We start from the raw sequence: 17,436 nt of genomic DNA, 5'->3' as shown, positions 1-17,436 counted from the left end.
TGTAAGAAAGGGAAAAGCAATAAATGACACGAGTACATCTCATTTTCTATAGGGTCATGGTTTGTCTTCAATATAGTGCTCTGTTCCACATCTTTGGCCATTCTGTTCCAGCTAATTTTTTCATTTATTTTTGTGTTTGCCATTTCTAAATATTGTTTGCTGTATGAATCAGATATAATTTTCAAGTATTTTTACCTGCTCTAGTCTCTTTTCTTTGGGGTGGCATGAGGTGAGGTGGAGGTATTGTTCAATTTCAAGACATACAAGTTTAAACAAAGGGAGTGAGGTACAAGGTGTACAAATTTCTTCATAACAAAAGAATTCCAGAAAAGAGGAAATCATCTTCCGACTGCCAATTACAACGGTGCAGAAACACAAGGAATGGAACATGTAATACACACTCATTATTGCACATATTATTGAACGACATTTCAATGAGTTAAAAGTTTCAGTCTGAGAAAAATGAAAGCTAGTTTCAAAAATTCCAGGATATCATTTAACATCTGCTTCTTTTCCTCCTCTTAGGTGCATTTTTGTTCTATATCTACCAATATTGCTCAACACCAATTTAAACACCTCATACTACATATCTTACACTAGAATATTAAGTGATACTACGCAATTAGAAATTCAGTATAAAGTGCAAAGAAAAAGCGCTAATTAATAAGAGGCAGCAACAAATGATACTTACCATTTCATCTCCACTAGTTCTATCTTTGCTATCAGGTGTAATTAAATCTTTTTTTTTAACATCACCAACTGTCACAGTTTTTACCACTAAAGGTTTTGGAGGATAAATGAAATCAATAACGCAGACAAGCATCTGAAAAAGAATATACGCATGTATAGGCCCTCATTTAATAATTTATGTTAAGCAGTTAATCAAGAAAACAAACTTTACTGCTACTATATTGCAAATTTCTTTTCCTGTAGAATCACAAGGCCACAACTGGCTAGAAGAAATTCAATAACTAGATTACATACCAGCCCCAACATTGCTCCAAGAAAGATGGTCGCTACAGCAAAGATTAAATATGAGCCCCATGTAGGGAGTCCATAATCTTCCATTAGCTTGTTATGGAGAGCCTGAAAGTGAAAAACAACATTAAAGAAGCAGTGATTCTGCTATAAAAATGTTTAAAAAAGAGATTTATTGAATGAGTTCTTAACTATTTGAAAAGTTAGGAAATATTGACACTCATTCACATGAAACTATGTGAATAATTATAGTGTAATTTCTTAAGAATGGACCAGCATCATGGCTGAAATGCAGATAATTCTACAAGATTATGGAAACAAAGCAAAGCCACAGATAAATGATGAAGGGTCTTACTGAATGGCCACTAACCATTACTTTGACTTTACAACGCGTGCACACACACACACACACACACACACACACACACACACACACACACACACACACACACACAAGTTTCAGTCATGTGACCATGTTATCATCTAGTAATACTGACCAGTATTTCAGCCACTATCATGAGTACATTACTTGTCTCCATCAGCATGATGCCTTTTATTCAATTTTTATCATTAATCTGTGACACTAAAAAAGAAATTTTTGCTGCTTCCAAAAAATCTTACCCTCAGAACCTGTGACAACTTGAAGAAGTAGGATACAACTGACATCTGAAAGGAGCCTGGGCTTTTCCAGCTGGGAATTGGATCAATCTTTTTCCATTTCTGTTCTTCGATAAATGAAATGAAGGCTTCTTTATCCCTTGCACCTCTGTACTGCCTGAATTCTCCATTTAGAACACTGAAAAGACATTATGGTAATGACAGATTAGATATACTTTTTGTTCCACAGCTCCATAGCGAGGATATCCTCAAGGATGTACAGCAAGTCAAAATAAGAATATACGATACATAACTACACCAAAAAGGAAAAAAAAGGCCTTCCATAGATCCAAGTGAAATGGTCACCATGGATATGGAATAAGTCCAAAAGTCTGAAACATTTTCATTCAAGAAATCATCTGTCAGAAAAAATGTAAATATATACACTGATCAGCTAGAACATTATGACCACCAACTCACTTCCGCTATAAACAGTCCAGGTGATAGCAACATCATCTGGCGAGGAATTAATGCTAGTCAGACAAATGCATGGTGCATGTTGTATCATGCTGTCCGTGTGTAGAATGAGCAAGGCACGCGATCTATCTGAATTCAATTGAGAGCAGATTGGGATGGCCCCGAGGCTCAGCACAGGCGTTTTGGAAACTGCACGACTTATCAGGTGTTCAAGGAGTGCTATGGTGAGGTCCAATGATGATGAAACCACAGTGAAACTATGTCCAGAATTGTGGTGTTATGGGGCCACCCCTTATTACAGATGTCTGATGTCATTGGCTGGGCCAACTGGTAAAACAGGACAGGGTGAACAGTGGTGGAAATAACATCAGAGTTTAAAGCTGTGCAGATTACAAGTGTGTGAACACAAAGTGCACCGAACACTCCTAGCGATGGGCCTCCACAGCCGACAATACATGCATGTCCACTGTTAATACCATGACGTCGGCAACTATGACTAAAATGGGCTTGTGGCCATTAGCACTAGATGTTGGCGCCATGGCAGAGCATTGCATGGTCTGATGAATCCCTATACTTTCTTCATCATGCAGATGGGAGGGCACGAATTCGTCTTCTTCCATGGGGACAGCTCCTTGACATCTATACTTCGGGAAGGAGACAAGCTGGTGGCGGCTCCATTATGCTCTGCAGAACATTCACTTGGGCATCCATGGGTCCAGTGGAGCTCATGCAAAGCACCATTATGGGCAAGGAGTATCATACACTCATTTGAGACCCCATACACCTCTTCATGATGATCGTTTCCCAACAGCAATGGCATTTTTCAATAAGATAATGAGCCATGTCCCAAGGCCAGGAATGTGATGGAGTGGTTCCAGTAACACAGTGGCAAGTCCCAGTTGATGTGCTGGCTCTCCAACTCACCAATCTGAATCTGATCAAAAACACCTGGGATGTGATTGACTGTGGCATCAGATCTCATTGCCCCCCCCCCTTCCCTAAACTTACAGGAGTTAGGTAACCTGGGTGTGCAGATGTGGTGCCAACTCCCTCCAGTCACCTGCCAAGGCCTCACTGCTTTCATGCCGTGAGGCGTTGCCACTGTTATACGTGCCAAAGGTGGACATACCAGCTATTCAGTAGGTCATCATAACATTCTGATCAATGTGTACAATGAGATGCATAAGAATTCTAATACAACTGTAGCCAGAAACCAACTGTAGCCTATTATTGAGGCAAATTATGATAGTTTCAGCTACTCACTGGAAAATTGTAGGCAATGCAGTCACCATGAATCTCCCACTGAGGCCTGGTGAAGCTGTCACGTCCACCTGCCCAATAGATATGCCAAGGTCTTCACTCCATGTTGAAAATTCTTCCCAGGCAGGTTGGAGGGCCTTGCAGGCAGGGCACCAGGGCGCATAACTGGAATACAATACAAACTGAAATTAAGTATGAAATTTACTGACATAGTCAAATTTTAAAACACATAATGTTAATTAATCATTTATTCAGTCAACCAATCACTGTGTTTCAAAGTCCCATAGTGAAGAAGAGCTTTCAGGGATGTGGAACAAGTCAAGTTTTACATTAACGGGCAGAAGTAACTACTGCTTGCCATTTCTCTAAAGTATAGTAGCAACAATTTATTACTGGTGTTAATCTACTCATATTGATAATTATTGTAATTACTTGCAGTTTAATTTATATGTTTGTATTGGGAGGAAAATAGCTGCTTCGAAAAAACCCACAGCTCCTTCTCCTCCTCCTCCTCCTCTAGTCAGCTGCTGTTAACATCTATACTTCACAGCAGTTACATAACTTTACCTGTATACAGACTGCTGACAGTGGTTTGTGTAGGACTATCTAACAAAAAACATTGGAGTTCCATGGAATTTACATTCCCATGTCAAAATATTCTGATAAATTGTAGGAGTGGCCAATGAAGTATTCATCTACACTGTTTTTGAATATTTGGGGATTTTTCATTTTCTTTCCTGATGTCTGCTGGCAACTTTTTGTATACTTTTGCACATGAATACAAAATTCTACTGTGAACCTTACAGAGGGATGCATAGTCAGTATAAAAATTACACTTCTCGTATTGGGATTGTGAATTTCAGAGTTCATTCTAACCTGAAAGCTACCTTTCCCAATGTCATCCTAATACCAAACCCCACACCATTTCCTAATACACCCCCCCCCACCCCCCCCCCCACCCCCCCGTTCCTTGTCTTCCTTTTCCTTTCCTCCCTCCCTCCATCTCTTATATGCTCTACACACTGAACTACTTTCATCTTGTTACACAGCTGCTGAGTAATCTGCTTACAGACCTGCCTCACTCTATCTCCTTACCTTGTTCACCAGCCCACAAACTGCTTCCAATAATAGATAATCAAAAATCAGTCTCAATGTGCTAGTGTGTGTGTGTTTGTGTACACACATTTACTAGAAAAATGCTAGAGTTCAGCTTGTGTGAATACCATTCTCTGTTACGTTTTTCTATGCTTCACACATCTGTCCACTACGGTGAGTGATTGCCTTTCCTTTATTTTACAAATACCATTGGGGTATAAATCTACTAGCATGTAAATTTAAGAATCCCTAGGTCTCTGAAGGGCCCCCTGTAAGGTGTCCATTGATCAACTTTACCCAGTATTCTAATTGTACTGTTCTGTAGAAATTAGCAGTCATACCCCACAAATTTATTCACAGGTTGCTATTGACTTTAAATATACAAATTATACTACCAATCCTGTCTGCAGGTCAACACAAAGCACTTCTCCATATGCTGTTGCCACCTGGCTTATTATCCATCTGAATGTGCAGCACCTGATTAGTGGCCAAGATGTGGAACATTTATGCTAATGTCACAGCCCAATGGCTCACAGAAAATGAACTGGTTATAAACCTTAAAGACTATGTATGCTGTGAAACGTACTTGCAGATTAAAAATGTGGGACAGCCTGGGATTCAAAACTGGCACTGTTAACTTTTTTGGGAATGTGCTCTCACAACTAAGCTATCCGAGCACAGCTCAAGACCCACCATCATGGCTTTACTGCCATGATATCTAATCTCCTACCTTCTGAACTTCACAGAAATTCTCCTGCGGATCTTGCAGGACTAACAACGCTGGGATAAAGTATATTGCAGAGATATACCCCGTAATGGACACACCTTGAAAAAGGACCTTGGTATTTGGGTATAATGTTACTAGGAACTCTGCTCAAAAACCTAAATGATGTATGCAGTATTCAGAAACAAAGACAAGTCTCAGGATATGATTTAGAAGGGGACAAAACAAGGCTGGAAGAAGTATAATCCACAAAATTATTTTGTACTACTGCACCTAATGAATTAAAATGGAAACAGCGTATTAAACCTGCCTGTAAGAAACTCAGTTCTGCCATATTCATAATGAAGCGTCTACTGTAACATGAAAACAGCTTTTCAGCACAGTATATCAGGGACACACTGACCCATACCTTCAGTATGGAGTAGCACTGGGGTAAAGCAAACATTTAGGAAAACAAAGAGTATTTATACTGAAAAAATTTATTTTTAGAGAATTTCTCAAACATGAAGCTGCTTCAAAAATCTAGGTATCTTAACTGTCACATAAAACAATAAAATATATCACAAAAGATAGTTCAGGGTGGATTCCAAATTGTACTGTGCATACTCATGGAACACAGATGAATGAGATATGAAGCATACACCACTGACTGCAAGTCGTTGAAATATGACCTTGGTACTTCGGCATCAAGTTACTAAGAAGCCTGCACAATAGTATACATGGTTCTTTGGAAAAATCAAACAATGGAAACTCCAGATGGTTCTTTGGAAAAATCAAACAATGGAAACTCCAGATGGTTCTTTGGAAAAATCAAACAATGGAAGCTCCAGGTAGGAATATCCGCAATTTAGGAAAAATAGATTGCTACTTATCATAAAGAAGACACATTAAGCTCCACTTCCTATAGCAGTCCCGTCACAGGTTTATACGCCATCAGGGGCTGGGCCACTTGTGAAAGCAGCCACATGATTTATCAGCTCTGCTGCAAACATTGCACAGCTTTTTATATTGGTATGACCACCAACCAGCTCTCCATCAGGATGAACGGCACTGCCAAACCATGGCCAACAGCAAAGTACACCACCATGTGGCACAACATGTAGCTGAACATGACATGCTTGATTTCAGTGGTTGTGTTACTACCTGAGTCATCTGGGTCCTCCTCTCCACCACCAGCTTTTCTGATCTGCGCATATGGGAGTTATCCTTACATCATATTCACTACTCCTGTAATTATCCTGCCTCAAGCTAGGGTATCATACTGTTCCACACCCTCCACCTAACAGTTTGCATCCCCTATATCTATCATCTCCCAATTCTCACCTTTCATGCTCTGTTTGCTGCCCTCTGCCGATGCACCCACCCATCTTTCTTTGCACCTTTCTTTTTGCTTTTCCCCCCCACCTCCCAGTCCCACAACCTCCTTATGCTGTGCCTGTTGGCATTCTAGTCCATGCACACTCTGCCAGACAGCATCCCCCCCCCCCCACCCTCCATACACTACTATCCCTTCCCCCTCCCTGCCCCTATAGCTTGCTGCTTCCATCTCACATGATGTTGCATTCTGAACCGAGCTGCCATAGTTGGTTGTCAGGTGTGCACGAGGTGCACTTGCTTGTGTGTATGAATGGTGTGTGTCTCTTTTGCTTATGAAGGCTGTGACTGAAAGCTTTGTGTAAGTGCCTTAATCATGTTTGCCCGCAACCTGTCTTCTTTACGGCAAGTAGCGATCTGTCTCTTCCTAGAATACTGATTCTTTTGAAAGTAGTTCAAAGACTAATGGTGGAAAAGGAATTTTACAGCGTCAAAAAGAACCAATTAAATTAAACTAATATGTATTGTTCTTTGGAATCAATGGTGTTAAAGAGTATAATCAAAATAGTTGCTCCGTAGGAACTGAGCAATACTGAATGTTTTCAGTTTTCTGACATATCCTATATTACACAAACACTTGTTCACAACGTAATTCTGCAGAATGAAATGAAATAAAATTCAATTCAATTCAATTCAAATATGGAGCCTCATCCATTGTATGCACATTGATCTCTATTGATGGTACCTGTAAGCCATCTGTTTTGGAATTGCATCATCAGTTCTTGCAACACTATGGGTTAAGCTGTTTGCTGTGAAGCATTTGTAAGCCTGTTCCATTATCCACTTGACTGTGTCCAGTATGGATGTGTGTGTCTCCTTTATCAATATAATTATGTCATCAGCAAAAATTACAGTTTTCGAAGAACAAGAGGATGTAGCCACAGTTTCAATATTTAAAAAAATGTAGTTGAGTACTTTAAGTTTTTATTTATTTGCATGTAGAAGTCTGAACTCCTGTTACACAATGAAATACCCACACCACAGTACCATTCCATGCCACAAGAGGAGTGAAAACAAAATGTCACTCCGGGGTTGGACATACAATGGTCTAGTTACACTGAATCATACAGAACATCAGTTATGCAAATAACCTCTTACAGGAAACATTCAGATGAAGACCACAGCATGTGTGGTGCTTACACTAGCCTTCATAAGGAAAGTGGGAAATTAGAACCATAAGAAGTCAGAAAAGGAGATTCCTTATTAGCAAAACTTCTCAGCAGTCTTAGAGGTAGTTACAAAAGCCTGAAAAATCAATTATTAAAAGATTAAAATAACATGCTATCAACACATTCAAATTCAATGAAAAATTATTCAACTTAAACAGTACTCTCGCACAAAGTAGACTTTTTTGTATTCAGAGCAACTGAAGGGAACACCTGGATGGACACGAAAAATAAACAGAAGAGTAAATACGGTCGGAGTACGTTTGATAAACTACACAGTTTTAAAAAACTAAGTTCCAGAAGTGTCAGAAATAGCAAGTGAACAATACATGCACAATACCCATTTTGGCTTATGGTCGTAAGACAGAATTTTATATGAAAACCATTCAAAAACTGAAGGGAATTACTAGCAAAGACAGAAAAAGGAACTAATGGGCCAGGGAAGACTCTGGATGATCAAGATTAACTATGACTGTAATGAAAATGAAATGGGTAGGATATGTAGTTGGGCAAATGGATGACAGATGGACCAAGGACATTCTCTGCTGGATTTCAAGAGATAAGATGGACAACTACTTAATGGAGGCTGGGAGATAGCATCAGGGAGCATGCTGGAGCAACATGGCTAAACTTAGTTGAAGACCATAATTCATGGTAAGTCTAAGGCAAAACCTTTGTCTTATGGTGTAAGTCAAATGCCAAATATTGCAACAGACAACATTGGCAATACAGAAAGGATAAGCATGGAAATGCAGTGCAAAAGAAAGAAATCCAGTACAAAAGAAAAAAAATGGATGTACTTAATTTGGAACCGTCAAAACAAATGTGAAATTACCAAAGTTGCCAAGAGAATTTGATAAGTCCGAGTGGATGGAAAAATAAAATGCTGGATATTCTCCTCCCACTTCTGGTTTCTCAGGTAGTGGTAAAGGTATATATGGTATTGTTGTCAGGTTATGTAGTGACCAAGAGTAAAATTTATCTGGCAGCTTGGGAGCAGTATGGAAAAGTAAAACCTATACATTATGTAAAGCAATCATGACTCACAGCTATGTGGAAGCCATCTGATTTTACATCCTTGAGTGCCAATGTCACTATTGCTCACTGCAAGGTGAGTGGCGTCACAGTTGTGTTGCTCAAGGTGGCGGTCTAGTATAGAGGTTGGCCATCTGCTCTTGCCTGTTCACCCTGTGGGTGGACAGGTGGCCTTTCTTTCAGCAGGGTCCAAACAGGCACATAGGGGCAGGGATTTGCTAGTTATTGGGAGCTTCAACATTAGGCACATTATGGAGTGCTTAGGGAAACAGTGTTTAGGGCTGGAGAGAAAGCCAATGTGCATTCAGTACAACTGCTGAGAGTGGGGCTCATCAGAGATGTGGAGTAGGCCTTGCTTGCAGCTATCGAGTGTGCAGGGCCGCAGTCCTCTGCAAGAGGTCACTCACATCCACACCAGCGATGCCTGTTACTTGGGTTCTGAGGCTACTCTCAGTTCACACAGGCAGCTGGCAGAAGTGATGGAGGCTGCCCCTCATGTGAGGTGAAAGCAGAACTCTCAATTTGCATAATTTTTTTCAGAATTGTGTGGGTTCCTTTGGTTCCCAAAAACTTCAACAACTCTGTGACGGTCTTTGCTGCAGATGTCTGGATCTGCATTATTGGGTGGGGAATATTAGGACTCCCCTTGATAGGTCAGGGGTGAACTACACTACTAGGCGGTAGTTTGAGTGTGACAGTGAAGTCATCTGGTAGTGTATAAGTGGTGTACGTGATATCAAGTTAACTGTTAGGTGTTTTTACCAGCCACTTGATTCTACTGTGATAGCTTTATGTGTTATACACAGAGGTAGACAGTCTATAGCAGCACAGAAAAACTCATATCATGCAATAGTAGTTAGAGGTAACTTAACATACCAAATATTGACTGGGACATCTATAGATTCGTTGTAGTCTTGTGATGTACTTCTGAATACATTTGCCGCCTCATGCAAATACTTTGACAGCCCACAAACAATGAAAATATTTTAGATCTTGTAGCTATAAACAGGCATAACCTCATAAAAGTCATCAGTATATTAGTATATAGAGAGGAATTAGTGACCATGATACCATAGCAACTCTGGTTACTAAAGCTAATAAAGCGATCAAGAAGGCTAGGAGAGTATTTCTCTAGAAAGATTAGACAAGCAGTTGTCAGCATCCCACTTAGACAATGAACTGACATCTTTTAGTTCCAGTATGATGGACACAGAAGAATTATGGACAGCATTTAAATGAATTGAGATCTTGCTCTGAAGAGATATGTGCCAAGTCAGTGGATTAAGGACAGAAAATACCTACAGCGGTTTAACAACAAAATTCAGAAAATGCCTTTGAAGCAAGAGCCACTGCGCTTTAGGTTCAAAGAGAATGTGCAAATATCGACAGATGAAAATAAGTAGAGATTCGTGCTTCTGTGGAAAGATTGATGTGTGAAGCAGACAGCTACCACCATTATACCTTAGCAAAACAGCTTGCCTAGAACCCAAGAAAATTCTGGTCCTCCACAAAATCACTAAATGTCTAACGCTTCTGTTCAGTCACTCATTGACCAGTCTGGTATCGTAATAGCAAATAGTAAACGGAAAGACAGTTTCAAATTTCTCATTTAAGAAATCATTCACACAGAAGAATTGTACAAATGTACTGTCATTTGAACACTGCAGTATGGAGGACATATTGGCATGCATCCCTGGCACAGAGAAACAACTGAAAGGGTTGAAAACAAATAAGTCACCAGGTCCAGATGGATTTCCAATTCGGTTTTACAAAAGGTACTCTACGGTAATGGCCCCTTAATTATCTTGCATTTACCATGAATCTCTCACCCAGGGCTAAATCCTAAATGACTGGAAAAAAGTGCAGATGACTGCTGTAAATAAGAAGAGTAAAAGAACGGACTCGCAAATTTAAAGCCCAATATCCTTAATGTCTTTAAATGCAAACAAGAAAACAGAAGAAGCCTTTACACGTACCATTAAGACTAAATTAAACATGAATAGTGCAATATTGTAAAAGCTGACAAGGGTAATACAACTGTTGTAATTAACAGACCAGCATTGTTATTTATGTACTATTTTACCACTGTAGCCAATATAATTATTGTACCTAAAGTTTTCAACATTTCACCCAATTGTATAAACAAGTATGAAGTTTAAGCTATTTTAAGTTGTCAAAATCTGATTTATATACCACTTGAAGTATTTATTCTAATGCATGTATTCGACATCTCAAACCAAACACCTCCAAATCCTTAAAAAATTATTCTGTAATAATGTTCTTACTGTTACGATGTATATTCTTTGTACTTTGTGATAATGTTTCACTTCTGCTATACGATCCTTGCACCCAATAGTTTCCAGACACCATATTTGTTCACAAAGTATGACACTACACATGTTATGCGTTACAACAGTGAAAGGAACCTGTGACCACTGGAGGTACTCTTTTTTACTTATTTTATGTTTACCGTTAGATATACATTTAATTTCTTGTCAAAAGAAACCCAAAACCATATTCTGAAATAGTATTTTGTTTTCTCCACTAGACAGTGCCACAAGCTACTCCAAAAAATCGTAACAACTCACACACAAATGTCATACTAACAAATGTAAATCCACCTGATGATGAAGGTTTAAACCTTTCAAATGCGTCGTGGAGATAAATAAACAGTGACTGGGAACAATAAACTTGTTATTTCATTTAATTTAATCCTTAACATCAGTTTGCTGCAGAATTCTTGAACAATTCTCAGTTTGAATATAATACATTTCCTTGAGACATTAATTCTATTTTTCACAAATCAGCACAATTTTAAAGAGCATCCCTCGTGCAAAACTCGGTTTGCCCTTTTCTCACAATATTCTACAAACCATGGATGATGGGCAACAGGCACATTCCATATTCCTAAATTTCCATGAAGCATTTGAAACTGTGCCACACTGCTGACTGTTAATGAAGGTACAAACATGCGGAATATATTCCCAGATATGAGCATCGCCCGAAGACTTCTTAAGTAATGGGACTGAGTATGTCATCCTCGATGGTTAGTGTTCATCAGAGTCAAGGGTACACGAGTGCTATAGGGAAGTGCAATAGGACCGTTATTGTTTTCTATGTTCATAAATTATTTGGCAGACAGGGTGAGCAGCAATCTGCAGCAGTTTGCTGTTGATGCTGTCTTGTCTGGGAAAATTGTCTCTGAGTGACTGTTGGAGGATAAAAGATGACTGACAAAATTTCCAGTTGGTGTGATGAATGGCAGCTAGCTCTGAATGTGGAAAAAATGTAAGATGAATAGAAAATGCAGAAAAACAAACCCATAATGTTCAAATACATCATTAGTAGTGTGCTGCTTGACAGTCACATACATGTGTAATACTGCACAACATGAAATTGATTAAGCATATGAGGATTGTAGTAGGGAAGGCATATGGTCGACTTCAGTTTATTGGGAGAATTTTAGGAAAGTGTGTTTCATCTGTACAGGAGACCACATATTGGACACTGGTACAATGCAGCCTTGAGTACTGTTTGAGAGTTTGGATTCAGAGATGAGTTGGTTGAGTTCTTAATAGTAGGTTTGAACAACACTCAAGTATAAAAGGGATACCTTATGAACTCAAATAGGAGTACCTGGAAGGGCAGGTAATGTTCTTTTCTGGAAACGCTATTGAGGAAATCTGGAGACCTGGCATGAAGCTGACTCCCCAACAGTTCTACTGCTGCCAAACTATATTTCACTTAAGGACCACAAAGGTAAGATTACACACATTAGGACTCGTACGCAGGCATATAGATAGCCATTTTTCCCCTCACTATTTGTAAGTGGAACAAGAAAGGAAATGACCAGAAGTGGTATGGTGGCTTGCAGAGTATATATGTATTCATTCAAGCAGCTTCTTATTTGGCCGTATGAAGCTGACACAACATTGATCCAACCTTTCAGATACAGGAATGTTCAAGGTGGTCACAAGGGATAAAAAAATAAAACTACTTCAGAAAATGTTACATAGTAATTATGCCAATCCTTGGTGTTTAGCTTCAAAGATAAGTATAAGTATGTTTCATATTACAAGGAGGAAGGAGGCAGTAAGGAGAAGGATAATTTTCAAATGTCACTGTCTTTTAATCCACTACAAAAACTTTTGTATTGGACAGTAATTTGGATACCATGCCCAGCCGATTTATCTATTTGGACGAAGGGTCAGAGATACTCAGACTCCATACTATGACTGCAGCTCATTTCCATGGAGGGCAGGGCACGTGAAATTGCTAGTAACCACCACAGTCTCTTTCTTGTCCTGCAATTCTCAATATTCTCTGCAACCTCTGTCCGATGTGCACAACTGAGAGTGAGTGACCTTGTCTGCATTTACTATTTTTGATTCTAATTGCTCCATTGTTGCTTCTGGCTAGCCATTCTCTTTGTGAACTTCTGCATCATTGACAATGGGAAGTCTCTATGTTCCAGCAGTGTCTGCATCATGACCAGTGCAGGTGATCATAAACTGTGTTGTACCAACACTGAGCAATATAGAAAAAAATAACGCAAATAACAATACATAAAGATAATGAACTGATATGCCACGACACTGTTTTACCATTATTTGCAATGGTATAACAGACATATCTTAACACCCATTTTATCAAGTACATTCACTACACAGAAAAATAAAGATTCATCACAATGAAAAAACCAGGGAAACAGGCAAAATGTTTACATGAACACCAAATAGATTTTCAACTGCCACAGCACTAAAATCATTTATTCACACAGATTACCAGTTTCAGCAATTCTCTGTTGCCATCTTCGGATCTGTAAAAGATTGGATTAAAAATGCTAGGATACATCAAGTAACATAACAAAACACATAATTATAGCCAAGATTTGAAATACATGGAATAGCAACTTGCCTATGTTTACATCACAACACAATCTTCCCCTTTCGTACATTAAATAGTGTTGTACAATATATATCATGAGCTATAACAGAAGTCAGCGTGTCAATTTTAAAACAACAGCTATGTACACACATTATTGTGCCAATTACAAGTGCTCACAGTCATCATCACTTTACAACTGAGATCTCAGTATAAACCTCCGTGATACCTGAGTACATCAGACGGTGCAGTGGTAGTATGAATCAGCACTATCATCATCTCACATTACATTAGATTAAGACATAAATCTACTATTCCGTACAATTACATATGCCTGAATTATCATTATAACATATAAGTCATATTAGTATTGTACAGTAAAAAAAGGGCATGAAAAATCACTTGCAACATTCACAAAACATAATTTATACGCAAAACCTTTTTATATTGTTTTAGAAACTTTTTAAAAACATTTTATAGAAATTCTTAACCAAACTTCACCTTTATACAAAATAATGAGCAAATCACTTAAAAGCCCTCTATGAACATCTATCCAGGAATATCTCGATATTTACAGGCACCTGATGCCTATGTCCAATCTCATTGCCTGATATCTGGGTGAACATTCTTCCAAACTTTATGACCAATGTATAATTATTAAACCATATGAGATTGCTATTGGTCTTAAAATGAGCCCATGAGCTAGCATTACCAGCTCACTCTTACAAATGTCTGTGCCAGAACAAATATATTCGTGTGATGTTCACCATAGATGCCCTCTTGCAACAGAATATGGCCAGTGTCCAGATCATTATAGCTTAAAACAGAGTTTTACAACAAATCCTTAAGACAAATTTTCATATAGAATTACATTATATGCCAACCTTTATCTAAAAAACTATTTCAAAACTATTTATAATTTTTTTCACAATGCTTAATATCAAATTACATAAGACAAACCTAAAATTGTTGGTAGACATTGGGTAATAAGTTCTCAACTAGGCGTCAAATGACTTATTTTTGTATACAAGCTCATAAATACAGCATGTTTGCTGACAAAAATATGAAATATTAGTTGTTTCTCTGTTGGTAAACACACACAGTATATGTTTTTCAGGTAAAAAATATTATAGTTTATTAACTGCACATTTGATTTCAAGGATTTATGGATGTTATAAAATTAGGTCACATATGGCATTACAAGACATATGATTTTTTAAAGTTTTAGCTTTATCTTACGTAATTTTATATTACGAATTGTTAAAAAATTTTAGAAATATTTTTGAAAAGTTTTTTAAAGAACATTGGCATATAACATAATTCTGTATGAAAATTTGTCTTAAGGATTTGTTGTTCAAATGGCTCTAAGCACTATGGGGCTTAACAACTGAGGTCATCAGTCCCCTGGACTTAGAACTACTTAAACCTAACTAACCTAAGGACATCACACACATCCATACCAGAGACAGGATTCGAACCTGTGACCGTAGCAGCAGCGTGATTCTGGACTGAAGCACCTAGAACCACTCAGCCACAGTGGCCGGCAAGAATTTGTTGTAAAAATGTTTTTAAAATTATTATGATCTGGACACTGGCCACATTCTGTTACATGATGGCATAACACAAACTTTTTTTTTTCCCCTCTCCTGGCACAGGCATATGTAAAAGTGAGTTGGTAATCAAACAATGAAAACTCCATGTAGGGTGTAGGAGTATCAATAATGTTGCAAAAAGATAGATTGCTACTTACCGGAAAAATAACATGCTAAGTTGCCGACAGGCACAGTTAAGTTTGGTTAAGAATATTTAAAAATTGTTTTTTAAAAATTTCTAAAAATGATATAAAAACATTTTTTTAATAGATCATGTTTTAGGACTATTTCACACGAGTTTACAGGCAGTTTTTTTTACAAAGTGTAGAATGACGACTTGGCTTATGTATTATAATGATGGCATATGTAATTACATGGAATAGTAGATCCATGTCTTAATCTAATGTGAGATGATAATATTGATTCATACTACCACTGTACCATCTGATGTACTCATGTGAACATACATCTGTTGTTATTCCATGTGCTGGGAGTGTGTGTGCTGTTACGTTAGTTGCTGTACACCACGGTTTTCAGTTCCATCCTTTTGCGGAGCCAAAACTGGCAATCTATATGGAATTATTTTATCAATCCTCGCACACGAAATTTTATTCGGTTTTCATAATACTACAGATTGCTCTTATGCTGACGATGTCAGAAATGTCTGTGCAAATGTTTACATGTTGTCCACTGTGATCTGACAATCTATTAATAAATTACATATTCATTCCACAATACTGGAAAATCTTTGACGAAAGACAATCACTAGATGAGTTGAGTCCATTCACCATATAATGTAGGTTTTTAGCAGTAAATATACACACAAAAAAGATTTGGAATATGGTAGTGAAGCTTCAAAATACACAGTTACATTTATATTATGTACTCTGAAAGACACTTTACAATGTGGTGGCTAGAATATTTGTTGCCACCATCAAACTTCAATGATACATTTGCATATGGTATGTGGAAAGGGCAACCGTCAAGCCTCTGTTACCTCAAGTGCGTATGATTTCACAGTCATCGGCAATATTGATATACTTGAGAAGATAAACAGTGTTTGATTTTTTCTGCAATGTGCATTAATGGAGTTTTATTATTAAAACTTTCTGAGGTTATTAATAATAAGTCTTTCGGTCACAATAAAATGTTCTAGGCTATTATGTTATGGTTGAATGAATTTCACATTAAAACACAACATTTTTATACCCATCTGAGGAGGACATTTTCTTGGAGTGTCTGATTCACACCCTGACTCGCAACTCACTGCAGCAAAATTACACTTATGCAAACTCACAGTGAAAATAATTCCTTTGTGTGTTAATTCAAAGTGACTCCAGATCAAAAATGGTGACTGTTCTTTTAGACATGTCCAAAGGAACAGACACCACGTGTATATAATTACGCCAAGGACAGTGAATGAGCTCTTCAGTGCGGATGTACACCAGGTTCAAATTTTTTTCGGGAATCGGCAAAACACCGTGAGTAATGTGGATAATGGGCAAGAGGCACTAAATTAGTAGTGTGTGGATGAGTTGAGAATTTGTGTGTGGTGGGAAGCATGCTGGGGTAGTCGGCAGTTGTGATGACCAGTGTATCCGAATGACTTAGTGATCAGAGAAATGCCTAGTATGCACAAGACCTAGGCTCAAGTCCCAGTCCGGCATAAAGTTTCAACTTTCCCCACTGATTTAAATCAGCGCCCACTGGTAGCGAATGTCTTTAATTCCTCCGTGTCTTAAAACGTATTATGTATCATTTTGGAAAAATGAAGACAAATTAAAACTTAAGATCTTAATCTAATGTTGGATAGTAATGACAGTAAGTTACAAACTGCTGGGAATTCATGTAGACCAAGAGAAAAATTATGAGAAGCTTTTAAAGTAACCGAATTCTCCTGTTTTGCATCCAGCCAGTTGTTTAACCGAAGAGATGATGAAACTTCCTGGCAGATTAAAACTGTGCGCACACAGTTTTAATCTGCCATGAAGCTTCATATCAGTGCACTCTCCACGGAAGAGTGAAAATTTCATTTTGGAAAAATTCAGGCTATGGCTAATCCCCCCCCATGAACCATGGACCTTGCCGTTGGTGGGGAGGCTTGCGTGCCTCAGCGATACAGATAGCCGTACTGTAGGTACAACCACAACGGAGGGGTATCTGATGAGAGCCAGACAAACGTGTGGTTCCTGAAGAGGGGCAGCAGCCTTTTCCGTAGTGGAAAGGGCAACAGTCTGGATGATTGTCTGATCTG

General features: G+C 38.4%; 1 protein-coding gene across 1 annotated transcript in view; it reads right to left on the bottom strand.

Moving 5' to 3' along the window:
• Positions 1-17,436, bottom strand: part of LOC124775028 (thioredoxin-related transmembrane protein 1) — a 52,853-nt gene that overhangs the window by 20,488 nt on the left and 14,929 nt on the right. The window contains exons 2-5 of the mRNA XM_047249796.1: positions 3,316-3,477; positions 1,600-1,774; positions 985-1,086; positions 692-823 (exon numbers count right to left, since the gene is read on the bottom strand). Of these exons, the coding sequence (XP_047105752.1) occupies positions 692-823; positions 985-1,086; positions 1,600-1,774; positions 3,316-3,477 (571 nt within the window). The remainder of the gene's footprint in view (positions 1-691; positions 824-984; positions 1,087-1,599; positions 1,775-3,315; positions 3,478-17,436) is intronic.

This window comes from Schistocerca piceifrons, chromosome 2, assembly GCF_021461385.2.
Source record: "Schistocerca piceifrons isolate TAMUIC-IGC-003096 chromosome 2, iqSchPice1.1, whole genome shotgun sequence".
Taxonomy (NCBI): Eukaryota; Metazoa; Arthropoda; class Insecta; order Orthoptera; family Acrididae; genus Schistocerca; species Schistocerca piceifrons.
This window is presented reverse-complemented; position numbering and strand designations above follow the sequence as displayed.